The sequence below is a fragment of the Phytophthora ramorum genome (genome assembly GCF_020800215.1).
Source record: "Phytophthora ramorum isolate Pr-102 chromosome Unknown Phyram_PR-102_s0001, whole genome shotgun sequence".
Lineage (NCBI taxonomy): Eukaryota > Oomycota > Peronosporomycetes > Peronosporales > Peronosporaceae > Phytophthora > Phytophthora ramorum.
The window spans coordinates 1,074,473-1,089,571 of record NW_027150647.1 but is presented as its reverse complement, the minus strand read 5'-3'; the positions used below and the strand labels follow the sequence as shown (position 1 = coordinate 1,089,571).

The 15,099-nt window shown below is 51.7% G+C and overlaps 4 protein-coding genes across 4 annotated transcripts; 3 read left to right on the top strand and 1 right to left on the bottom strand.

Moving 5' to 3' along the window:
• Window positions 1-312: 312 nt before the first annotated feature.
• On the bottom strand, window positions 313-1,443 carry KRP23_162 (Actin-1; the record flags this gene model as incomplete). Its single annotated transcript, XM_067885264.1, has 1 exon — window positions 313-1,443. One exon carries the CDS (start codon window positions 1,441-1,443, stop codon window positions 313-315), a length of 1,131 nt encoding a protein of 376 aa, XP_067750717.1.
• Window positions 1,444-4,888: 3,445 nt separating this feature from the next.
• On the top strand, window positions 4,889-5,578 carry KRP23_161 (RxLR effector protein PSR2; the record flags this gene model as incomplete). The annotated part of the gene is made up of 1 exon (XM_067885153.1): window positions 4,889-5,578. One exon carries the CDS (start codon window positions 4,889-4,891, stop codon window positions 5,576-5,578), a length of 690 nt encoding a protein of 229 aa, XP_067750716.1.
• Window positions 5,579-7,533: 1,955 nt separating this feature from the next.
• KRP23_160 (RxLR effector protein PSR2) lies at window positions 7,534-8,436 on the top strand (the record flags this gene model as incomplete). The annotated part of the gene is made up of 1 exon (XM_067895974.1): window positions 7,534-8,436. One exon carries the CDS (start codon window positions 7,534-7,536, stop codon window positions 8,434-8,436), a length of 903 nt encoding a protein of 300 aa, XP_067750715.1.
• A 5,166-nt stretch (window positions 8,437-13,602) lies between these two features.
• Window positions 13,603-14,298, top strand: KRP23_159 (RxLR effector protein PSR2; the record flags this gene model as incomplete). Its single annotated transcript, XM_067895968.1, has 1 exon — window positions 13,603-14,298. The coding sequence occupies one exon, from the start codon at window positions 13,603-13,605 to the stop codon at window positions 14,296-14,298; it is 696 nt and encodes a 231-aa protein (XP_067750714.1).
• Between the last annotated feature and the right edge of the window lie 801 nt (window positions 14,299-15,099).

Genomic DNA, 15,099 nt, shown 5'->3' with positions numbered 1-15,099 from the left:
AGAGGCCCACGCTTGCGTAAGAATCAACACATTCGTTTTCTGCTTGGGTTCCTTTATCCATGCACCACCAAAGACGACTACGTTTGCTACCAAACGAGGATAAGGCAGACAGCGGCACATTGCAAACAACTCGCAAGGGATAGATCACAACATCAATCCTAGTATTTTAGAAATTAAAGCAAAGCAAGCTTGAAAGTAAATGGGCGGCACCGCCGCACACACGCGCACCGAAGCACCAAAGCCTCAAGACGCTACGCGCACGCGGCGGCAGTTCTCCAGATTCTAAGACCAGTTGGCCCCTCTTCCAGCAACTTAGAAGCACTTGCGGTGCACGATCGACGGTCCCGACTCGTCGTACTCGGCCTTCGAGATCCACATCTGCTGGAACGTCGACAGCGACGACAGGATGGAGCCACCGATCCAGACCGAGTACTTGCGCTCGGGCGGGGCGACCACCTTGATCTTCATGGTGGACGGGGCCAGAGCCGTCAGCTCCTTGGTCATACGCTCGCCGATGCCCGGGTACATGGTGGTACCGCCCGACAGCACGATGTTGCAGTACAGGTCCTTACGGATATCGACGTCACACTTCATGATGGTCTGGAACGTGCAGTCGTGGATGCCCGAAGCTTCCTTACCGATGAGCGACGGCTGGAACAGCACCTCGGGGGTACGGAAGCGCTCGTTACCGATGACAATCACGTTGCCATCCGGCAGCTCGTAGCTCTTCTCAAGGCCCGACGACTCGGCGGCCGTCTTCATCTCCTGGTCAAAGTCCAGGGCGATGTACGTCAGCTTCTCCTTGATGTCACGCACAATTTCTCGCTCGGCCGTGGTCGTGAACGAGTAACCACGCTCCGTCAGGATCTTCATCATGTAGTCCGTCAGGTCGCGGCCAGCCAGGTCCAGACGCACGATGGCGTGCGGCAGGGCGTAACCCTCGTAGATAGGCACAGTGTGCGACACACCGTCGCCCGAGTCGAGCACGCAGCCCGTGGTACGGCCAGAGGCGTACAGGGACAGCACGGCCTGGATGTTCACGTACATGGCGGGCACGTTGAACGTCTCGAACATGATCTGCGTCATGCGCTCACGGTTGGCCTTGGGGTTGAGCGGGGCCTCCGTCAGCAGCACGGGGTGCTCCTCGGGGGCCACACGCAGCTCGTTGTAGAAGGTGTGGTGCCAGATCTTCTCCATGTCGTCCCAGTTGGTCACGATGCCGTGCTCAATGGGGTACTTGAGCGTCAGCACACCACGCTTGGATTGGGCCTCGTCACCCACGTAGGCGTCCTTCTGGTCCATGCCGACCATGATTCCCAAGTGCTTGGGGCGGCCCACGATGGACGGGAACACGGCGCGCGGGGCGTCGTCACCGGCGAAACCGGCCTTGCACATGCCGGAGCCGTTGTCCACGACCAGAGCTTGAACGTCTTCGTCAGCCATCTTGATGTAAGGGGGGAGTGGGCTTGGAGTCTTGGAGATCTGTCGCCAACTGGAAGAAAAGGGAAATGAGCTCTCCGACGGAGGGGGGGGGGAGCGAAGCCACGTGGTTTGGCTCTCGACGGGTCATCCCTCCCTTTCAAATAGAGACAGCGAGTGTTACGGTGGACGTCGCCTGGCCCGAGAGGCGAAGCGGCAACAATGTCTTTACTGAAACCAAGTGAAATGCCGACCGGCCGTTTCAATCGGACGCTGAGGCACGTTATTTGAGGCATGTCCTCAAAGCACATGAGAGGCTTTCCAGTTGGGATTGCAATGCAGCAGCGGTAAGCTGCAGCCGTCATGAACGCCGAAAGACGGTAGACGAAGCAAGCACTGCGTCCTCCCCTGGAGTATCAGTCTTCAAAACTTGTCCATCGTTTGCACAGACCACAACAATCGCATTGCAACGATGGCTTGCTACAGTGCTGCAGACGTGTTGTCAAACGCCGTCGATGCCATGTCTTCCCATTGTCGCTACCATTTTACAGGCAGGTGGCTTTAATAGCCTTCGTCACGGTAAAACATATGAATAGCTGGAGGGGGGGGGGGGCACCTAGGAACTAGGAAGGTAGCGATGACTGCGGTTCACTGCACAATTCCAGCAGCACACCGCAATCACCCCACGGCCTCGCAGCGTCCTAAATGCCTCATTCAGCGGCTCGTGAGGTATTTTTCGTTCGCCGTATTTTCTGCCTGCGTCGCATTGTGGGGTCAACTTTTGCCCAGCCCCTGAGATTTTCACTTGCGCTTTGTATGCCGAACTTCTGAACCCGCTGGGACATGTCCAACGTCAGCGGGTCAATTTGCGCTTTTTGCCTCGAACTTTGTTCCTGGAAAACTGAAGCGCTGCTGGGCAATTGCATGCACAACGTCCTCCTGCCTGCCGTTGCTTGTTGCTTGTTGCTTTGGTGCCTTGCTGCTGGTGCCGTAAGGTTAGCTGTCCTCATTGCGAGGCTGGCATTGCGTCGTGATTCGCTCCCGTCTGTCATGCGGGGATGCGTCTGCACCGACGATATGTCAGTCCGTGTCCTCGCTCGTGACTGTTGAACAGACACCCCGAGCAGCCTGTTGAGCGATGTTGCCCCAGCTGGGGGCAAGCTCAGCCGTCCTAATAAGACAGATGTAGACAGCCTGACCTCGCTGCTGCAGCCGTCGCTACTTTATTGCTGCCAGGCTGGTTGAAGCGCGCTGGGCGGAGGCCTCCTTTTATGCCGTGGAAGGGCCACGGCTACAGTCCGAAGCGAGTCCCCTTATTGCGCCGTTGTGGAAGTCTCTCCTAGCAGTCCTGGCAGGACTCCTGCTGCCTGCTCGCACGTTCGCTGTAAACTCGGCGAGGCATTGTCGTGCGCTCGACGAGGCTGTCGCACCCGCTAACGTCGGCAGGGTCCCGTCCTTTACGAGCTCAGCATGCACCTCGCCGTCGACTAATTGTGCATGGCAGCCTGCGTGATTGCAGCGAAGCAAATCAATGGCTTTCGACCACCGAGTTAATCCATGTTGATGTGTGCTCCAGGAGGAGGAACACTGCTCCAGGCCCTCGCATGCGGCACAAGGCCGTTAAGTCATGCAGCGGAGTGTCCACCGCCACCCACCCGCATGAATCTCCGTGCAACTTGCACAGTTGTGTGAGTTTGAACGTTCTAGATTGCCGATCAGCGTAGCTTTTGCATGGGTGCTGCCTCGTAGCTGGGGGAGCTCGACTTACCGTAAGTCGATTTGTGTTGTAGTCATAGGTTTCTTCAACCCGGGAAAAATGTAGCAAATTCGCTCTCCAGGGGCCCGTACTGAGCAAAGGCCTTTGAAAGCTCACCTCATCTACGTAACTAGTAGCTGAAGTATTGACCGCTGGCCAGTGAGGCTACTCTCCTCGTTTTAATAGTTCGGCTGCGAGATATGACCATCGACGTGTCGCTTCCGAACAATGTAACCAAGCATTGGCGGCAACAGTCCGTCGCAGCTGTGGTAACCCAATTAAAGGAAGATCGTGCCGCTCCTCCGATCCATCTGACTTGGCGTATCGACCATGGCTTTCACCACGTCCGTCGTGATTTCCCGCACTGCCGGCAAAGTCTTTAAGTTCTGCCCCAGTTGAACGAGGTTCCTGTCAAGACATTTTGCATTACTGATGCGCCACGCAAAAGCTAGCGCCGCGAGCAAGATCTCCGGCTCCTCTACAACCGCCTTGAGTCTGGCCACCCGCCCGTCAAAGTCTGCGATGGAGGCCGCACCACTTCCTCGATTATCTTGAAGGCGGCCGTCATGCATGTATTTGCTTGGTTGTTGGTTAGAGGCTGCAAGGAATCCCAAGTGTTGTGGTGATCACGAGGTCATTTCCTGTATGTACAGGTGCAGGTTGCGGTGGAATGGCATCCAGTATCGGATACGGCAAGGTAAGCCAATATTCTAAGCTTACAAGGTAATCGTCCTAAAGACAAAAGTGGTGACTCGACAAGAGCCGCTAGATACACGAAGTTGGCTTTCGTTTAAATTCCCAACCTTTTGACCACGAAGCATTTGTAGCAAACATGCAGCTTATTGTGGCAAACCTTCAGCTCGACTCCAGGACATACACCCCATGATGATATTGCGAAAGTAGACCGCATCGTGTACAACCAGGAGAAGGCATCGTGACATCTTAAATCAGCCCCTGACTGCTTTTGCAGGACAATTCAACGCTGTTAACGGTCGGGAATACCAATCAGGAAGAAACGGACGGCGCTCTTCACAGAACTCAAATTGCTGGTCATCGAGAAAGCCTAGAATATATGGATACGGCACAAGCGCCCATTTCGATATTGCAGAAAGAGGATGTTCGGAAGGCTAGTTCTTAATATTGGGCGGGGGTACTTGTACGCACGTGCAATAAGGTAGAGATTCTCGAAACCACCCACGAACAGGAGCGAGTATCCCTTTTTGGTGTTTGTATCACGCGAGCCGCCGAAGGTTCTGCTTTTTGCTTGCGTGGTCGCACAGTGACCGGGATGAAGAGCGTCGGCCGCAGACTATAGCTTGTCCGCCGACTCCGTCTGGAGACGCCTGTTTCATTCATCAATTGCCACCACTCGCTGATATAATAGATGGCTAAGCGTGGCGTCCTCACGCTGAATATACATGTATGCTTCTAACACTGTTTACAAACTGTTTGTTAGTGTACATGTACATGTATAGCGACTCTAGCTAACATGAGTTGGTGGCGGCATGATCGCCACCATTTTGCAGTGCCAACTTTGCTTGCAATTAATTGGGCACTTCTTGTGGATGTCACCACTGGATAAGTTTCATGATCGGACCGAGATGCACTTTGAGATCTGTTTAGGGACGACAGACGACAGAGCGCCGGGTCCCCCTCACTCTTCACTGGTCAGCGTAAGACTCACTGCTCGACCCCAAAACTTGCTTCTCAACGATGCACATTCACTACATCGTGTTATTCGCTGTGGCTGTCCTTACAACGATCCAGGGGACGTCTGCGACCGCGAATTTGCTCGTCTCCTCGGTTGTGACTGCTGACGAAAACGACATCGTTCCAGACCGACACTTGAGGGCTACGAACGAGGACGACATCGTTCCAGACCGACGCTTGGGGGCTACGGAAGAGGACGATGGCAACGAAGAGGAGAGAGGAATTGCAACCTCCGGTCTCGAGAACTTGGCCAAGACGACTGCCAAAAAGACGCAGCAGCAGTGGTGGCTCACGCGCAAGAAATCCGCCGAGGCGTCCTTCAAGCTCCTGAATCTTCAAAGCAAAAACAAGAAATTTCTGTTTGGCAGCAAAGAGTTCCTAGCCTGGGCCGACTACGTGACCAAGCTCAAGAAGGACGGCGCCGGAGCGGCCATGGCCAATACTTTACTGAAACACTTCGACAACAACGACGAAGTCTTGGCACGAATGATTGATGGAGCAAAGGCTTCGACCGCGCCTCGGATGAAAAAACTTGCTACAGAGTTGCAGGAGGCACAGTTCACGAGATGGATGGTTGCTGGAAAACGCCCAACAGCCGTTAAAGCAGACCTGAAGGCGTCAGGCAACGGCATGTGGTCCAAGAAGGACGCTGAGATTGTCTACGCTTACAAGTACTTCATCGGGGTGATCTAATCCGGTTCAAGTTGCGTGTATACTGGTCAAGCGTGATACTCACTTCTCCGTACATTGCATAAGTAAGTGATATTGGAGCGATTCCCGCAGCTATTCTGGGATGCCAAAACATAGGTTTAGCTGGTGCGCACAGATTTAGAAAAGTACGTGCCCACCCGCAGCACTCTGTTCCACATCTACTATAATATGAGCTACGAGGGCAACGGCAAGAGCATTGTGCTCATTCTGATGCTTACAATCACCGCCGAAGGCCAGAGAGAGAGAGGCGTGATCGTCAGCGCGGCCAACACTACCTCACGAGAGCCGACCTCCACGATATGGAACGGCATGGGAGGCGATTTACGGCGCTGGAAATGACAGAAGGTTTATCACTACGACCAGATTTGATGTTAGCTGCTTCCACTACTTGCTTTCGCACTTTGAACTCAGGTAGGGTGCAAACAGGCAATGGCATGAGTTGTCACCTTCATTTTCACCTAACGCTGGAGGAGTGTGGGATGCTGTCCTCTTCATTGCTCAAAGCTCTTTTGTCACCAACGTCGTTCTCCATAGACACCTTTTCTTTGGTCCGGCGCTGGATCTGACGGGCCACCCGGACATTTTCAGGGCGCCTTGGATCCCCAGTTGGTTTCTTGACGTTTAGCAACGCTTGCAATTTCTTCTTGAGCGGCAGAACGTCACTACATGTAATGAACTCCAGGAGGACGTCCACATCGTGGGGGCTGTAATTCTCGACACCCGCGCCTTGCCATGACGCTTGCGGTCGGTAATAACAGCTCAAAGGCTTGAATAGGTTCGCCTCCAAGTTGAAAAGTCCCAGCTCCTGCTCACTCCGCTGCTGTCGTCCGACCTCTGTGTCCACCTCCGCGTCCGTGGTGGGCAGTCTGGAGTCTTGAGCTTGATGCGGGACAGACCTTGATGCGGAAAAAGAGTGTGGCTTGGTAGTTGAAGTTATTAAGATTGACAGGTAGAGCGCTTAATTAAGGTCATTTTATCCATGTTCGCAGGTTTATTCCTCCAAAACCCAGATCCATGATCTGAAAGAGCCCCTGAAGAATAAAATGAATTTTCTATGTATGGAGTAGGGCAAATCTTGGATCTGAACCTGGCGGGAATCGCTTCAATAGTGCACAACGTGCGAAGTGTCAAACAAAGAGCGGTTTCCATGTCCATTGCAGTGACACTACAAAACTCGTGAGGTTAGCGTCGAAATATCAGTGTGGATAAAGCAATTCAGGAGACCTCAGTGCAAACCAGAGACAACCGTGAGCGACAGCCCCACCGAGAAACTAAGTCATGCGCTATAGCGATTCTTCGTCGTACAGTGGAGCACACCAGCAAACGCGGACTTGGAAGCAGTTTAAACACTGGCAAAGATACACAAGACTCGACAATTCCACCTACAACAACCCAACGCCCGATGCAAGAATACCTTTCCAACTTCACGCTACAAGATCAACTGGAAACAAACCCACCAAGAACAGACGAGCGAGATCAAGTCGCGTCTTTCATGTTATTACTACATTGATAGGAACAATACACATCAAATAGAAGGCCACTTACCGGTATCATCATGACCAAATATTAGCTGCATCATCATCATCCAAAGCGGACTTGCGCGGTGTCCCTACACCAAGTTGACTATCTTCATGTATGGCCGATCATTTCATCAGCGGTATCCACACGGGGACATCTGTATGGAAATTATACGTTCGTCCAATGACGTCCCCAAGACGCACCATCGACATCTGCTGCTTGCGGCCAATGGTCTGAGACCACCAGGGGAAAGTCAGTTCTTGAAGTCTTGTCTTTAGTCACTTCACCGTCATCATGATGACGGTGCTCACTCATGAATGTGATACTGTACATGCATGTAGCTGTGCACATGCCTACTGGTCCGCAGCCCTCCGTGGAAAACTATCTTACTTATTTGTTAAAATTCTCTCCAGTGAAGAATGCGTCTAGGTTGCGTTGGGTTGTTTGCTGTCGCACTCCTCGCCAAAACAGATACGGCCACCGCACACAAGAAATCGGACATTATTCAACCGAACTCCCTGACTCAGGCCCGTTTACGCATCGCGGATCACGATCAGCTCGCCACCGTTGGGTTTCATCGCTTTCACGGAGACGACGACGGTGAAGAGAGAGGGGTCCTTCCAAGCTCCGTTATTGAAAAGGCCAAAGCGTTGGTTTCGACTGCCACCACGACGAAACTCCAGACCTGGCTGAAAAACGGGAAGTCCATCGACAATGTCTTTATTCGACTGAAGCTTACCAAGGCTGGAGATAAACTACTAGACAACCCGCAGTTCACGACGTGGCTCACGTATGTGGACGATTTCACCGCCAAGAATCCTGGCAAGACAACGTCAGCGATCGCTAAACTTACGACTTACTACGGTGACGAAGCGGTCGCGAAGATTCTCGACGCTGCGAAGAAGGTCGCGGGGACGAGGGGAGTGGCCACCAAGTTGGAGGCTGCGCAGATGCAGACCTGGCTGGCGGCTGGAAACAGCGCTGACGATGTTTTCACACTCTTGAAACTTAACAAGGCAGGGGACGACATCCTCAGCAACCCGGCCTTCACGTCTTGGAATACGTACCTGAAGATTTTCAACACGGCCCATCCTGATCAAAAGACAAGTACCTTCGCGAAATTGACGTCGCAATACGGCGAGGTGGGTGTATCGCGGGTAGTTGAAGCTGCATTGAAGGTCAAGAGCTCCTCCGCCATCGCGAAAACAGTGCAAGCCGAACAGTTCGAGCGCTGGATGGCCGGCGGAAAAACTACAGATGGTGTTTTCACGTTTTGGCACTCGACAAAGCTGGAGACAAGCTGCTCGGGAGCCCTCTTTTGAACACTTTCACCAAGTACATGAACATTTACAACAAGCGGAACCCCGACCAGGAGACCACTTTGATTGGGACGCTAACGACTCACTACGGAGATGTTGGTCTATCCAAGCTCCTCGCGGCGGGAAGAAATGTCCCGAGCACGTCGAACCTCGCCACAAACTTGGATGCTGCGCAGTACAAACTCTGGATGAGCCAACGGAAAGAACCGGCAGACGTCTTCATGATGTTAGGTCTGCAGAAGGCTGGCAAGAATCTTCTGTCGAGTCCGCTATTCACCACGTTTACCAAGTTCACGGACGCCTACCACGCCAAGAACCTTGGCATCAAGATGACTACGAATTGGATCGTGAGGGCCCACTATAGCGATTTTGACGTCGCTAAAATGATCCTTGCAGCGGAGAAAATACCAAGTGCGCAGAGTGCTGGAAAACGAATGGAGGCTGTACTATTCAAAGACTGGATGCAGTCTCCGGATGACGCCTTCAGGTCACTCAAACTGGATCAGATAAAGCCCTCAAAGCTGTTCAAAAACCCGATGTTCGCATATTGGATGAAGTTCATGGATGATTTCCACAAGTCTTTACCTGGTAAGATTGTTCCTCGGACCGTATTGTCGAGTATCTACAAGGACGAAGATTTGGTAAAGGCCATTACAGCGGCACAAAAGAACCCGAAAACGAAGGATCTTGCAAACAAGTTGGAGACTGAGGTGCTCACGTAGTTCATCTTCGCAAAAAAGGACCCGGTCGCTGTTGCCAAACTGTTCCACGTGAAAGAAAACACGGATGCGAACTGGAAACTTTGGAAGAAGTACGTGGAGGACTACAACAAGTACCACCTGCGAGGGATCACAACCTAAATCGCCCACAGAGTTGTGAAAGACCCTACCGGTGGTAGATACACGTCAGTTGTAAACTGCTTACTGCGGCATTTCTCTTTTTGAGCATTAACGAGTTTCCGACCATTTGTGAGCCTCTTGCAGTTTTCGTTTCAATCGACGCGGCCAAAACCTGCCCTACAAATCACACGAGGTCGGGAAATCACTTGAACTTACTAATTTGAAATTCGACGAAGCACCTCGTCACAGTATGAAAATTGTATTTGTCGGTGTTGAATCGGGAAGTTTGGCCGGGGCTCACATGGTTTGCCTCAACTACACGTCGGTGTATTTTCGAAATTTAGAGACTAAGGAAGGTTCCTTATTATTTGGGGGCTACGTTTCTCTATACTACTTCTTAACACTAAATGACCGAGAAAACCGTACCGATTTTCGGCACTTTCTTAAGGCCATATTCGCCAATATTAGTTAAAGTCAGATTTGAGCGGCGCAAGATACTGTTGAGACTTACCATAGAGATACAATGAGCTAGAGAATGCTCCTGTTTAAGTGCCTGTTTGTCCGCCACTGTTGTAAGTCTAGGTCGATCTCCACCATAGACACGAACATTTGCATCATTTGGCCGCCACCTTAAACAGAAACGCAAACATATTCAAACAACGTGGATTACATATCCTTGAACAACGGTGCTTCATCTCACTAAACACAGGAGACTAGACGTGGAGGAGCATGCAGCTACATGTACACGGAATAAACCGTTTAAGACAGCTTCTTCGTGAAGGAAAGCGTCCAGAGGTCACATGCCCCCTGTTGTCGTCATGTTGTAGAAGTAAGTATCACTGTATGGTACGCGTTATGATGCAAAAGCTCTGCAATCAAGCCGGGCTCACACCAAAAGCCGCGGCCAAAATGCCTCCTGGATGCGCACTTCGCAATTCGCGCCGATTGGCTAAAGTGGTCTCCGGAATAACTCCAGCGCCTCTTCGGAGGATCCCCCTTTTCGGATGCGAAGTCCCCCCGCGTGGGGGGGATGGGGTGTTCCTGCACGCCGGGCGCGGAAGCAGCGCCGTGCTTGGCGAATACCACCAAGATTATCAACTACGCTGCAGCATGTGGGGCCTGGTGACCCCTGCGTGTACACAAGATCACACACCAAGTCGCGACGGACCTGGCGGACCCATCGTGTTCAAGATATCGCTGCCAAAGCACGGAGGATCCGGTAACCCCTCCAGTGTTCCAGTTAGCTACCAAGGCGCCAGGACATGGTACACCCTCGCGCTCGGACGGCTCAAGCATCATAGTGATCCAAGCACTCGTCTCCCCTCAGCTCTAACGAGGTGACTGCTTTGATGACGCGGTTTAACGGCAGTGAACTGTGCGGAGGCCGCACTGCTCTACTGAGATTCAGCTCCGGATTGTATTTGTTCCCAGCTTCGCTCTTGGCTGAAGTGCGACTAGTTCTGCGCACGCGAAGTCTTCTCCTGAGTCGGCAAGAGAGCTCTGTTTGTCAACTTCGGCGGTCGGAAGATGGCAGGACCAGGCAAGACACGTTCTCGCCCCCGGGCAACGACCGAATTGGTAACTCGGTTCCGGACGCCGTGTCCTCTGCCCCCTGTCCCCGCGCGGCGTGTGTTTAGCTGCAAAGCCAGCAACCGCCCTAGACACTTTTCAAGGTACGCGTACTAACCCCCGGAAGCTGTGCCAGCGGATCTGCGACCCTCCCACGTGCCCCAGCCAGTTCAGCCTGCTTCGAACAAGTGTGCTGACTTCGAAGGGCAATTGAAAGAGGAAAGCAAGGATTACTACCAAGCTGCTTAACTACCAAGGCACGGAGGGCATGGTGACCCCTCCCGTGATCAAGATTTCCCACCACATCGCGACGGACCTGGTGCCCCGTAGCGATTCTGATCCAGCACCAAACCACTGAGGACGTGGTGACCCTCAAGTGTTCAAGTCTGCCCACCAAAACGCGGAGGACTTGGTGGAGCCTTCGTGTTGCACGATTATCGTGATCCACCGTGGCGGGAGATCTTGGTGACCCTCCTGCTTCCGTAAAGTTTATCTGCCGTTCACCTCGGCCTCGATACATCAACATTGGGTTAAAGTCCCAAAGAGATATTGGGCTTCGACGCCCCCAGCGACTTTCAGGGCTCTATAGTTTCTAGTTAAACACAAATAGAGGACCTCATTAACCCCCCCCCCCTCCTGGATGCGCCAGGCTCACACCAAAAGCCGCGGCCAAAATGCCGCCTGGACGCGCCGGCACCGACATTCGCGCTCCAATAACTTGCACGTCAGAGCGATTCTGAGGACACGGGCTCCACCATTTAAATGTTTAGTGAGTGTCGATACGATGACCAAATTGCAGAAGCATCGAGCGATTATTCGCAGAGTTAATTTTGACCGCATTCCGAATAAGGGGCATTTCCGGTATGTGTTTCTCAGTCATTTAGCGTTAAACCCTTGAAGAATAGAATGTTTTTTATGTATGAGTTAGGGCAAGTCTTGGATCTGAATCAGTTCAAAAGGCTGCGGGAATTGCTCCAGTAGGCCCGCTTAACCATGGATACACGTGTAGAAGCAACGAGACTAACAACGGTGTATTTTAGGACGAACGCCTTTGAAACCACCCATCTCGTTCCACGCGTGAAGCTTCACAAGAAAAAAAGACAGCCATGGAACCATGGCGTGAACTGTCAGTTCGAAGCTCGGAAGATGACTTTGATTTCTTTCGGGACGATTCAATGTGCTATTCAGCTGTGGTTCTAGAGCTCCGCTATCTCCCGACACTTTAATATCTCAATCACAATTCAATTACCTTCCTTCGGCACAAGTCTTCCCCCACCCACCTGACCTCCAGGGCACCCCTTGAGAGGATCAGACTGTTTATTGAGCAACTTATCATTCATTGACGCCTGTATGGACATTTGCCCCATTCTTATGGCCGGGAGGCCGGTTACCACTTCGGACAGTCCCAACGTACCATCATGATTTAATCCCTGGCTCCTTCCGCTGGGTCGACTTGCTCGGCTCTTCGGGTCGTAATTCAGGGAAGACAAGCTAGTGAAACATTTGCCTAGACACATCACTGGACGAAGAATATCTAGCCTTGTGCTTACTGTACATATACGACCGGTACTGAATCTCTACAGGGTCATCAGTTTTTTTTTTTTTTTTGGGGGGGGGCTCTCTTTGTGGGACCCGGGTTCGCGCTCAGAGAACGGGACGGCGACTTGGGGGCAGATCGAGGAGAAGGAAAGGAACTACTTATTTAATAGGTGGTCCTACACCGCGGGATATCTTGCGGATTGCTCTCCTCCAGGCCACCCCTTGACAGTGTCAAGTTTACACCCCTGTATAGTCGGGACCTTTCGTCATATTGTTGTTGGGTGTCCGCTTGTGCTTACCGTATGTGGATCACATGTACACTGGCAAATGAGGTGCTTACTTGAGTTCCAGTGCGGGATTAGTGAGGCAATGAGGCTTCGCAGATCAAGCTCTCAATTGCTTCATCGAGGATTTTTTTTACCAGCCACAAGCTTAAATGATCGACGTCAGCTGTCATGAACGAACGTCGACCCTCGCAACGTCGACAGCTTTCTTTTATACAAGTGTACTAATATGACGCATACAGTCATAAGGGATAGGTGTTAGAAATGCAATATGCCGGAGGCTATTTTTTAAAATAGCTAAAATACTAGGAACAAACCCGGACGGTATTTGCGGAAGCGCCGAGTTTTCCAGCAAGCCGAGCAATACCTCGCCCGAGTTTGCAACTGTTTCTTTCGCAGGAGCGTTGCGAATGCCTTTGCGGGAACACAGCGATTCGCTGCGATCAATGTCAAATCGTGTACCGTGTATCCTCCGATGTGCTGGCCAAGCACTGCTTGGTTCATTACCTAAGGTTTTGTATGGAGGCAGTACAGATGTCCCCGGCAAATTTGCAACTGCAAGCAGCAATTTACCTCGCACAGGTATTATAGATGTGCATGGGATTTGAAACTCGCCATCAAGGGAAGTACTGAGGTAGATGCAACTTGGTGGGAAAATGTCGCGCTGCGGGAAGCTTCCTGCACGTGCAAGCAATAGATTCAGAGTAACTTAGTACTTTTGCAACCTGTGCGAATCTTTCAACCTCGCAGTCTTTATTTGTCCTTTACAAATTTGCCGGGAACAAATCTGTAGTAATACTTGGTATTTGGCACCCCATCCTGTTCGAGATCCCTGAGGCAACCGTGGGCGATAGTGCGAGCCCAGCGCCCACGGAAGTGGTAATCAACCCCTCTCACTTCGCAATTCACTCTCAAGAAGACCAAGTCCCAGTCCAACCATGAGACTTCACTTAATCTTGCTACTAGCTGCTGTAGCGCTAGTGTCGACCGTCGACGCTTCCTTGGCGGCGACGTCTACGCTCAGCTCCCCGGCTGCAGCTCACACACCCTCTGTTGAACAACACGACATCGTTGCCAAGCGACGCTTGAGAGCTGAGACCACGACGGACGAGGAAGACGACGACAACGAAGAGAGGTTTTTTTCATTACCTGCCACCGGTACCAAGAAGCTCTCAAGTCTGATCAAGACGAGAGCCAAGAACACCGGATTAGAGTCTAAATTCACAGACAGATACTTCAAAGTGCTCAAGCTTGATAAGAAGAACGGTTTCCTCTTCGGCAGTGAGAAGCTGAGAGAATGGGGTCGGTATGTACTGACGCTCAACAAGTACGATTCAGAGGCGACTATAACGGCTATGTTATCTACGCTGACCAAGAACTACAAGCCAGCCGATCTGGCGAGGTGGATCGAATCAGCTAAGGCCGCTCCGAGTGTGGGAAACCTCGCTACGAAGCTGCAGGAGGCGCAGTTTACAAAGTGGCTCGCTGGAGGACAAGATGCACTTGGCATTCGGGCAATGCTGAAGAAAGCTTCTACTGGACAGGCACAGAATCCGTTGCTTGCGCGGCGAGATGAGCAAATTGTCAAAGCGTTCCATACGTTCGTTAAGCAGCAAAAAGGTATAATAGTTTGAGCAGATAGAGGCAAGCTCTCGCTTCACGGCCCTTGATAATCGTACTCAATTGGTTTGCATCATCGTGCGCTTGTTCCACATGCTGGTCCTTACTGTACAACGTTCACCACCAGCGTTGTTTGCTGGTAAAATAAGACCGAAATAATACTCTCTCTCTCTTTACCCGGTGGGTCATGATGACCTCCAATCTTTGTCCTGGTTGTCCCCCTTACCGAGTACATGTACTAGTAAGTTACAATACTGTACCTCATTTCCGAGTGGCGGGTGGTTCTGTGGTGAATCGTGTCTGCGCCGCATCCTGCCGTGGGTTTCCTGGCTGCAGCAAGCTCGAAAATGGGCCAGCGATTTCTGATCTACTAAGTGCGAACTTACCTTCACTTGTGTTGTTTTTGCATGCAACCGTCGACGTAACGACACAGCACTGAATGGACCGCTCGCATTGTCACTTTGGCATTCCGGTACAGCTTCACGCCTCGATCGATTGGACTCTACTATGGCGATCGAGCCTCGGAGCCCTACCTATGCGAAATATGGATGAATATCGTCAAATCTCCGATCGCACTTAACTTCACTATGTATATTAACGACCAATAGAAAGAACGGATTGGCAATTGTTTAACTTATAACGAATCAAGTCAGTCTGTGCGATCTATTTTAACCAATTGTGGGGCCAAATTCGTAAAGGCCCCACAACCACACCTCCGACGTATCGTGTCGGAGAAAGCAGAGAGTTATTGATATCCCTCTACAGATTGCAAGTCATTCGTATATTCTTAGAATAACACACAAGCTCCGACATCT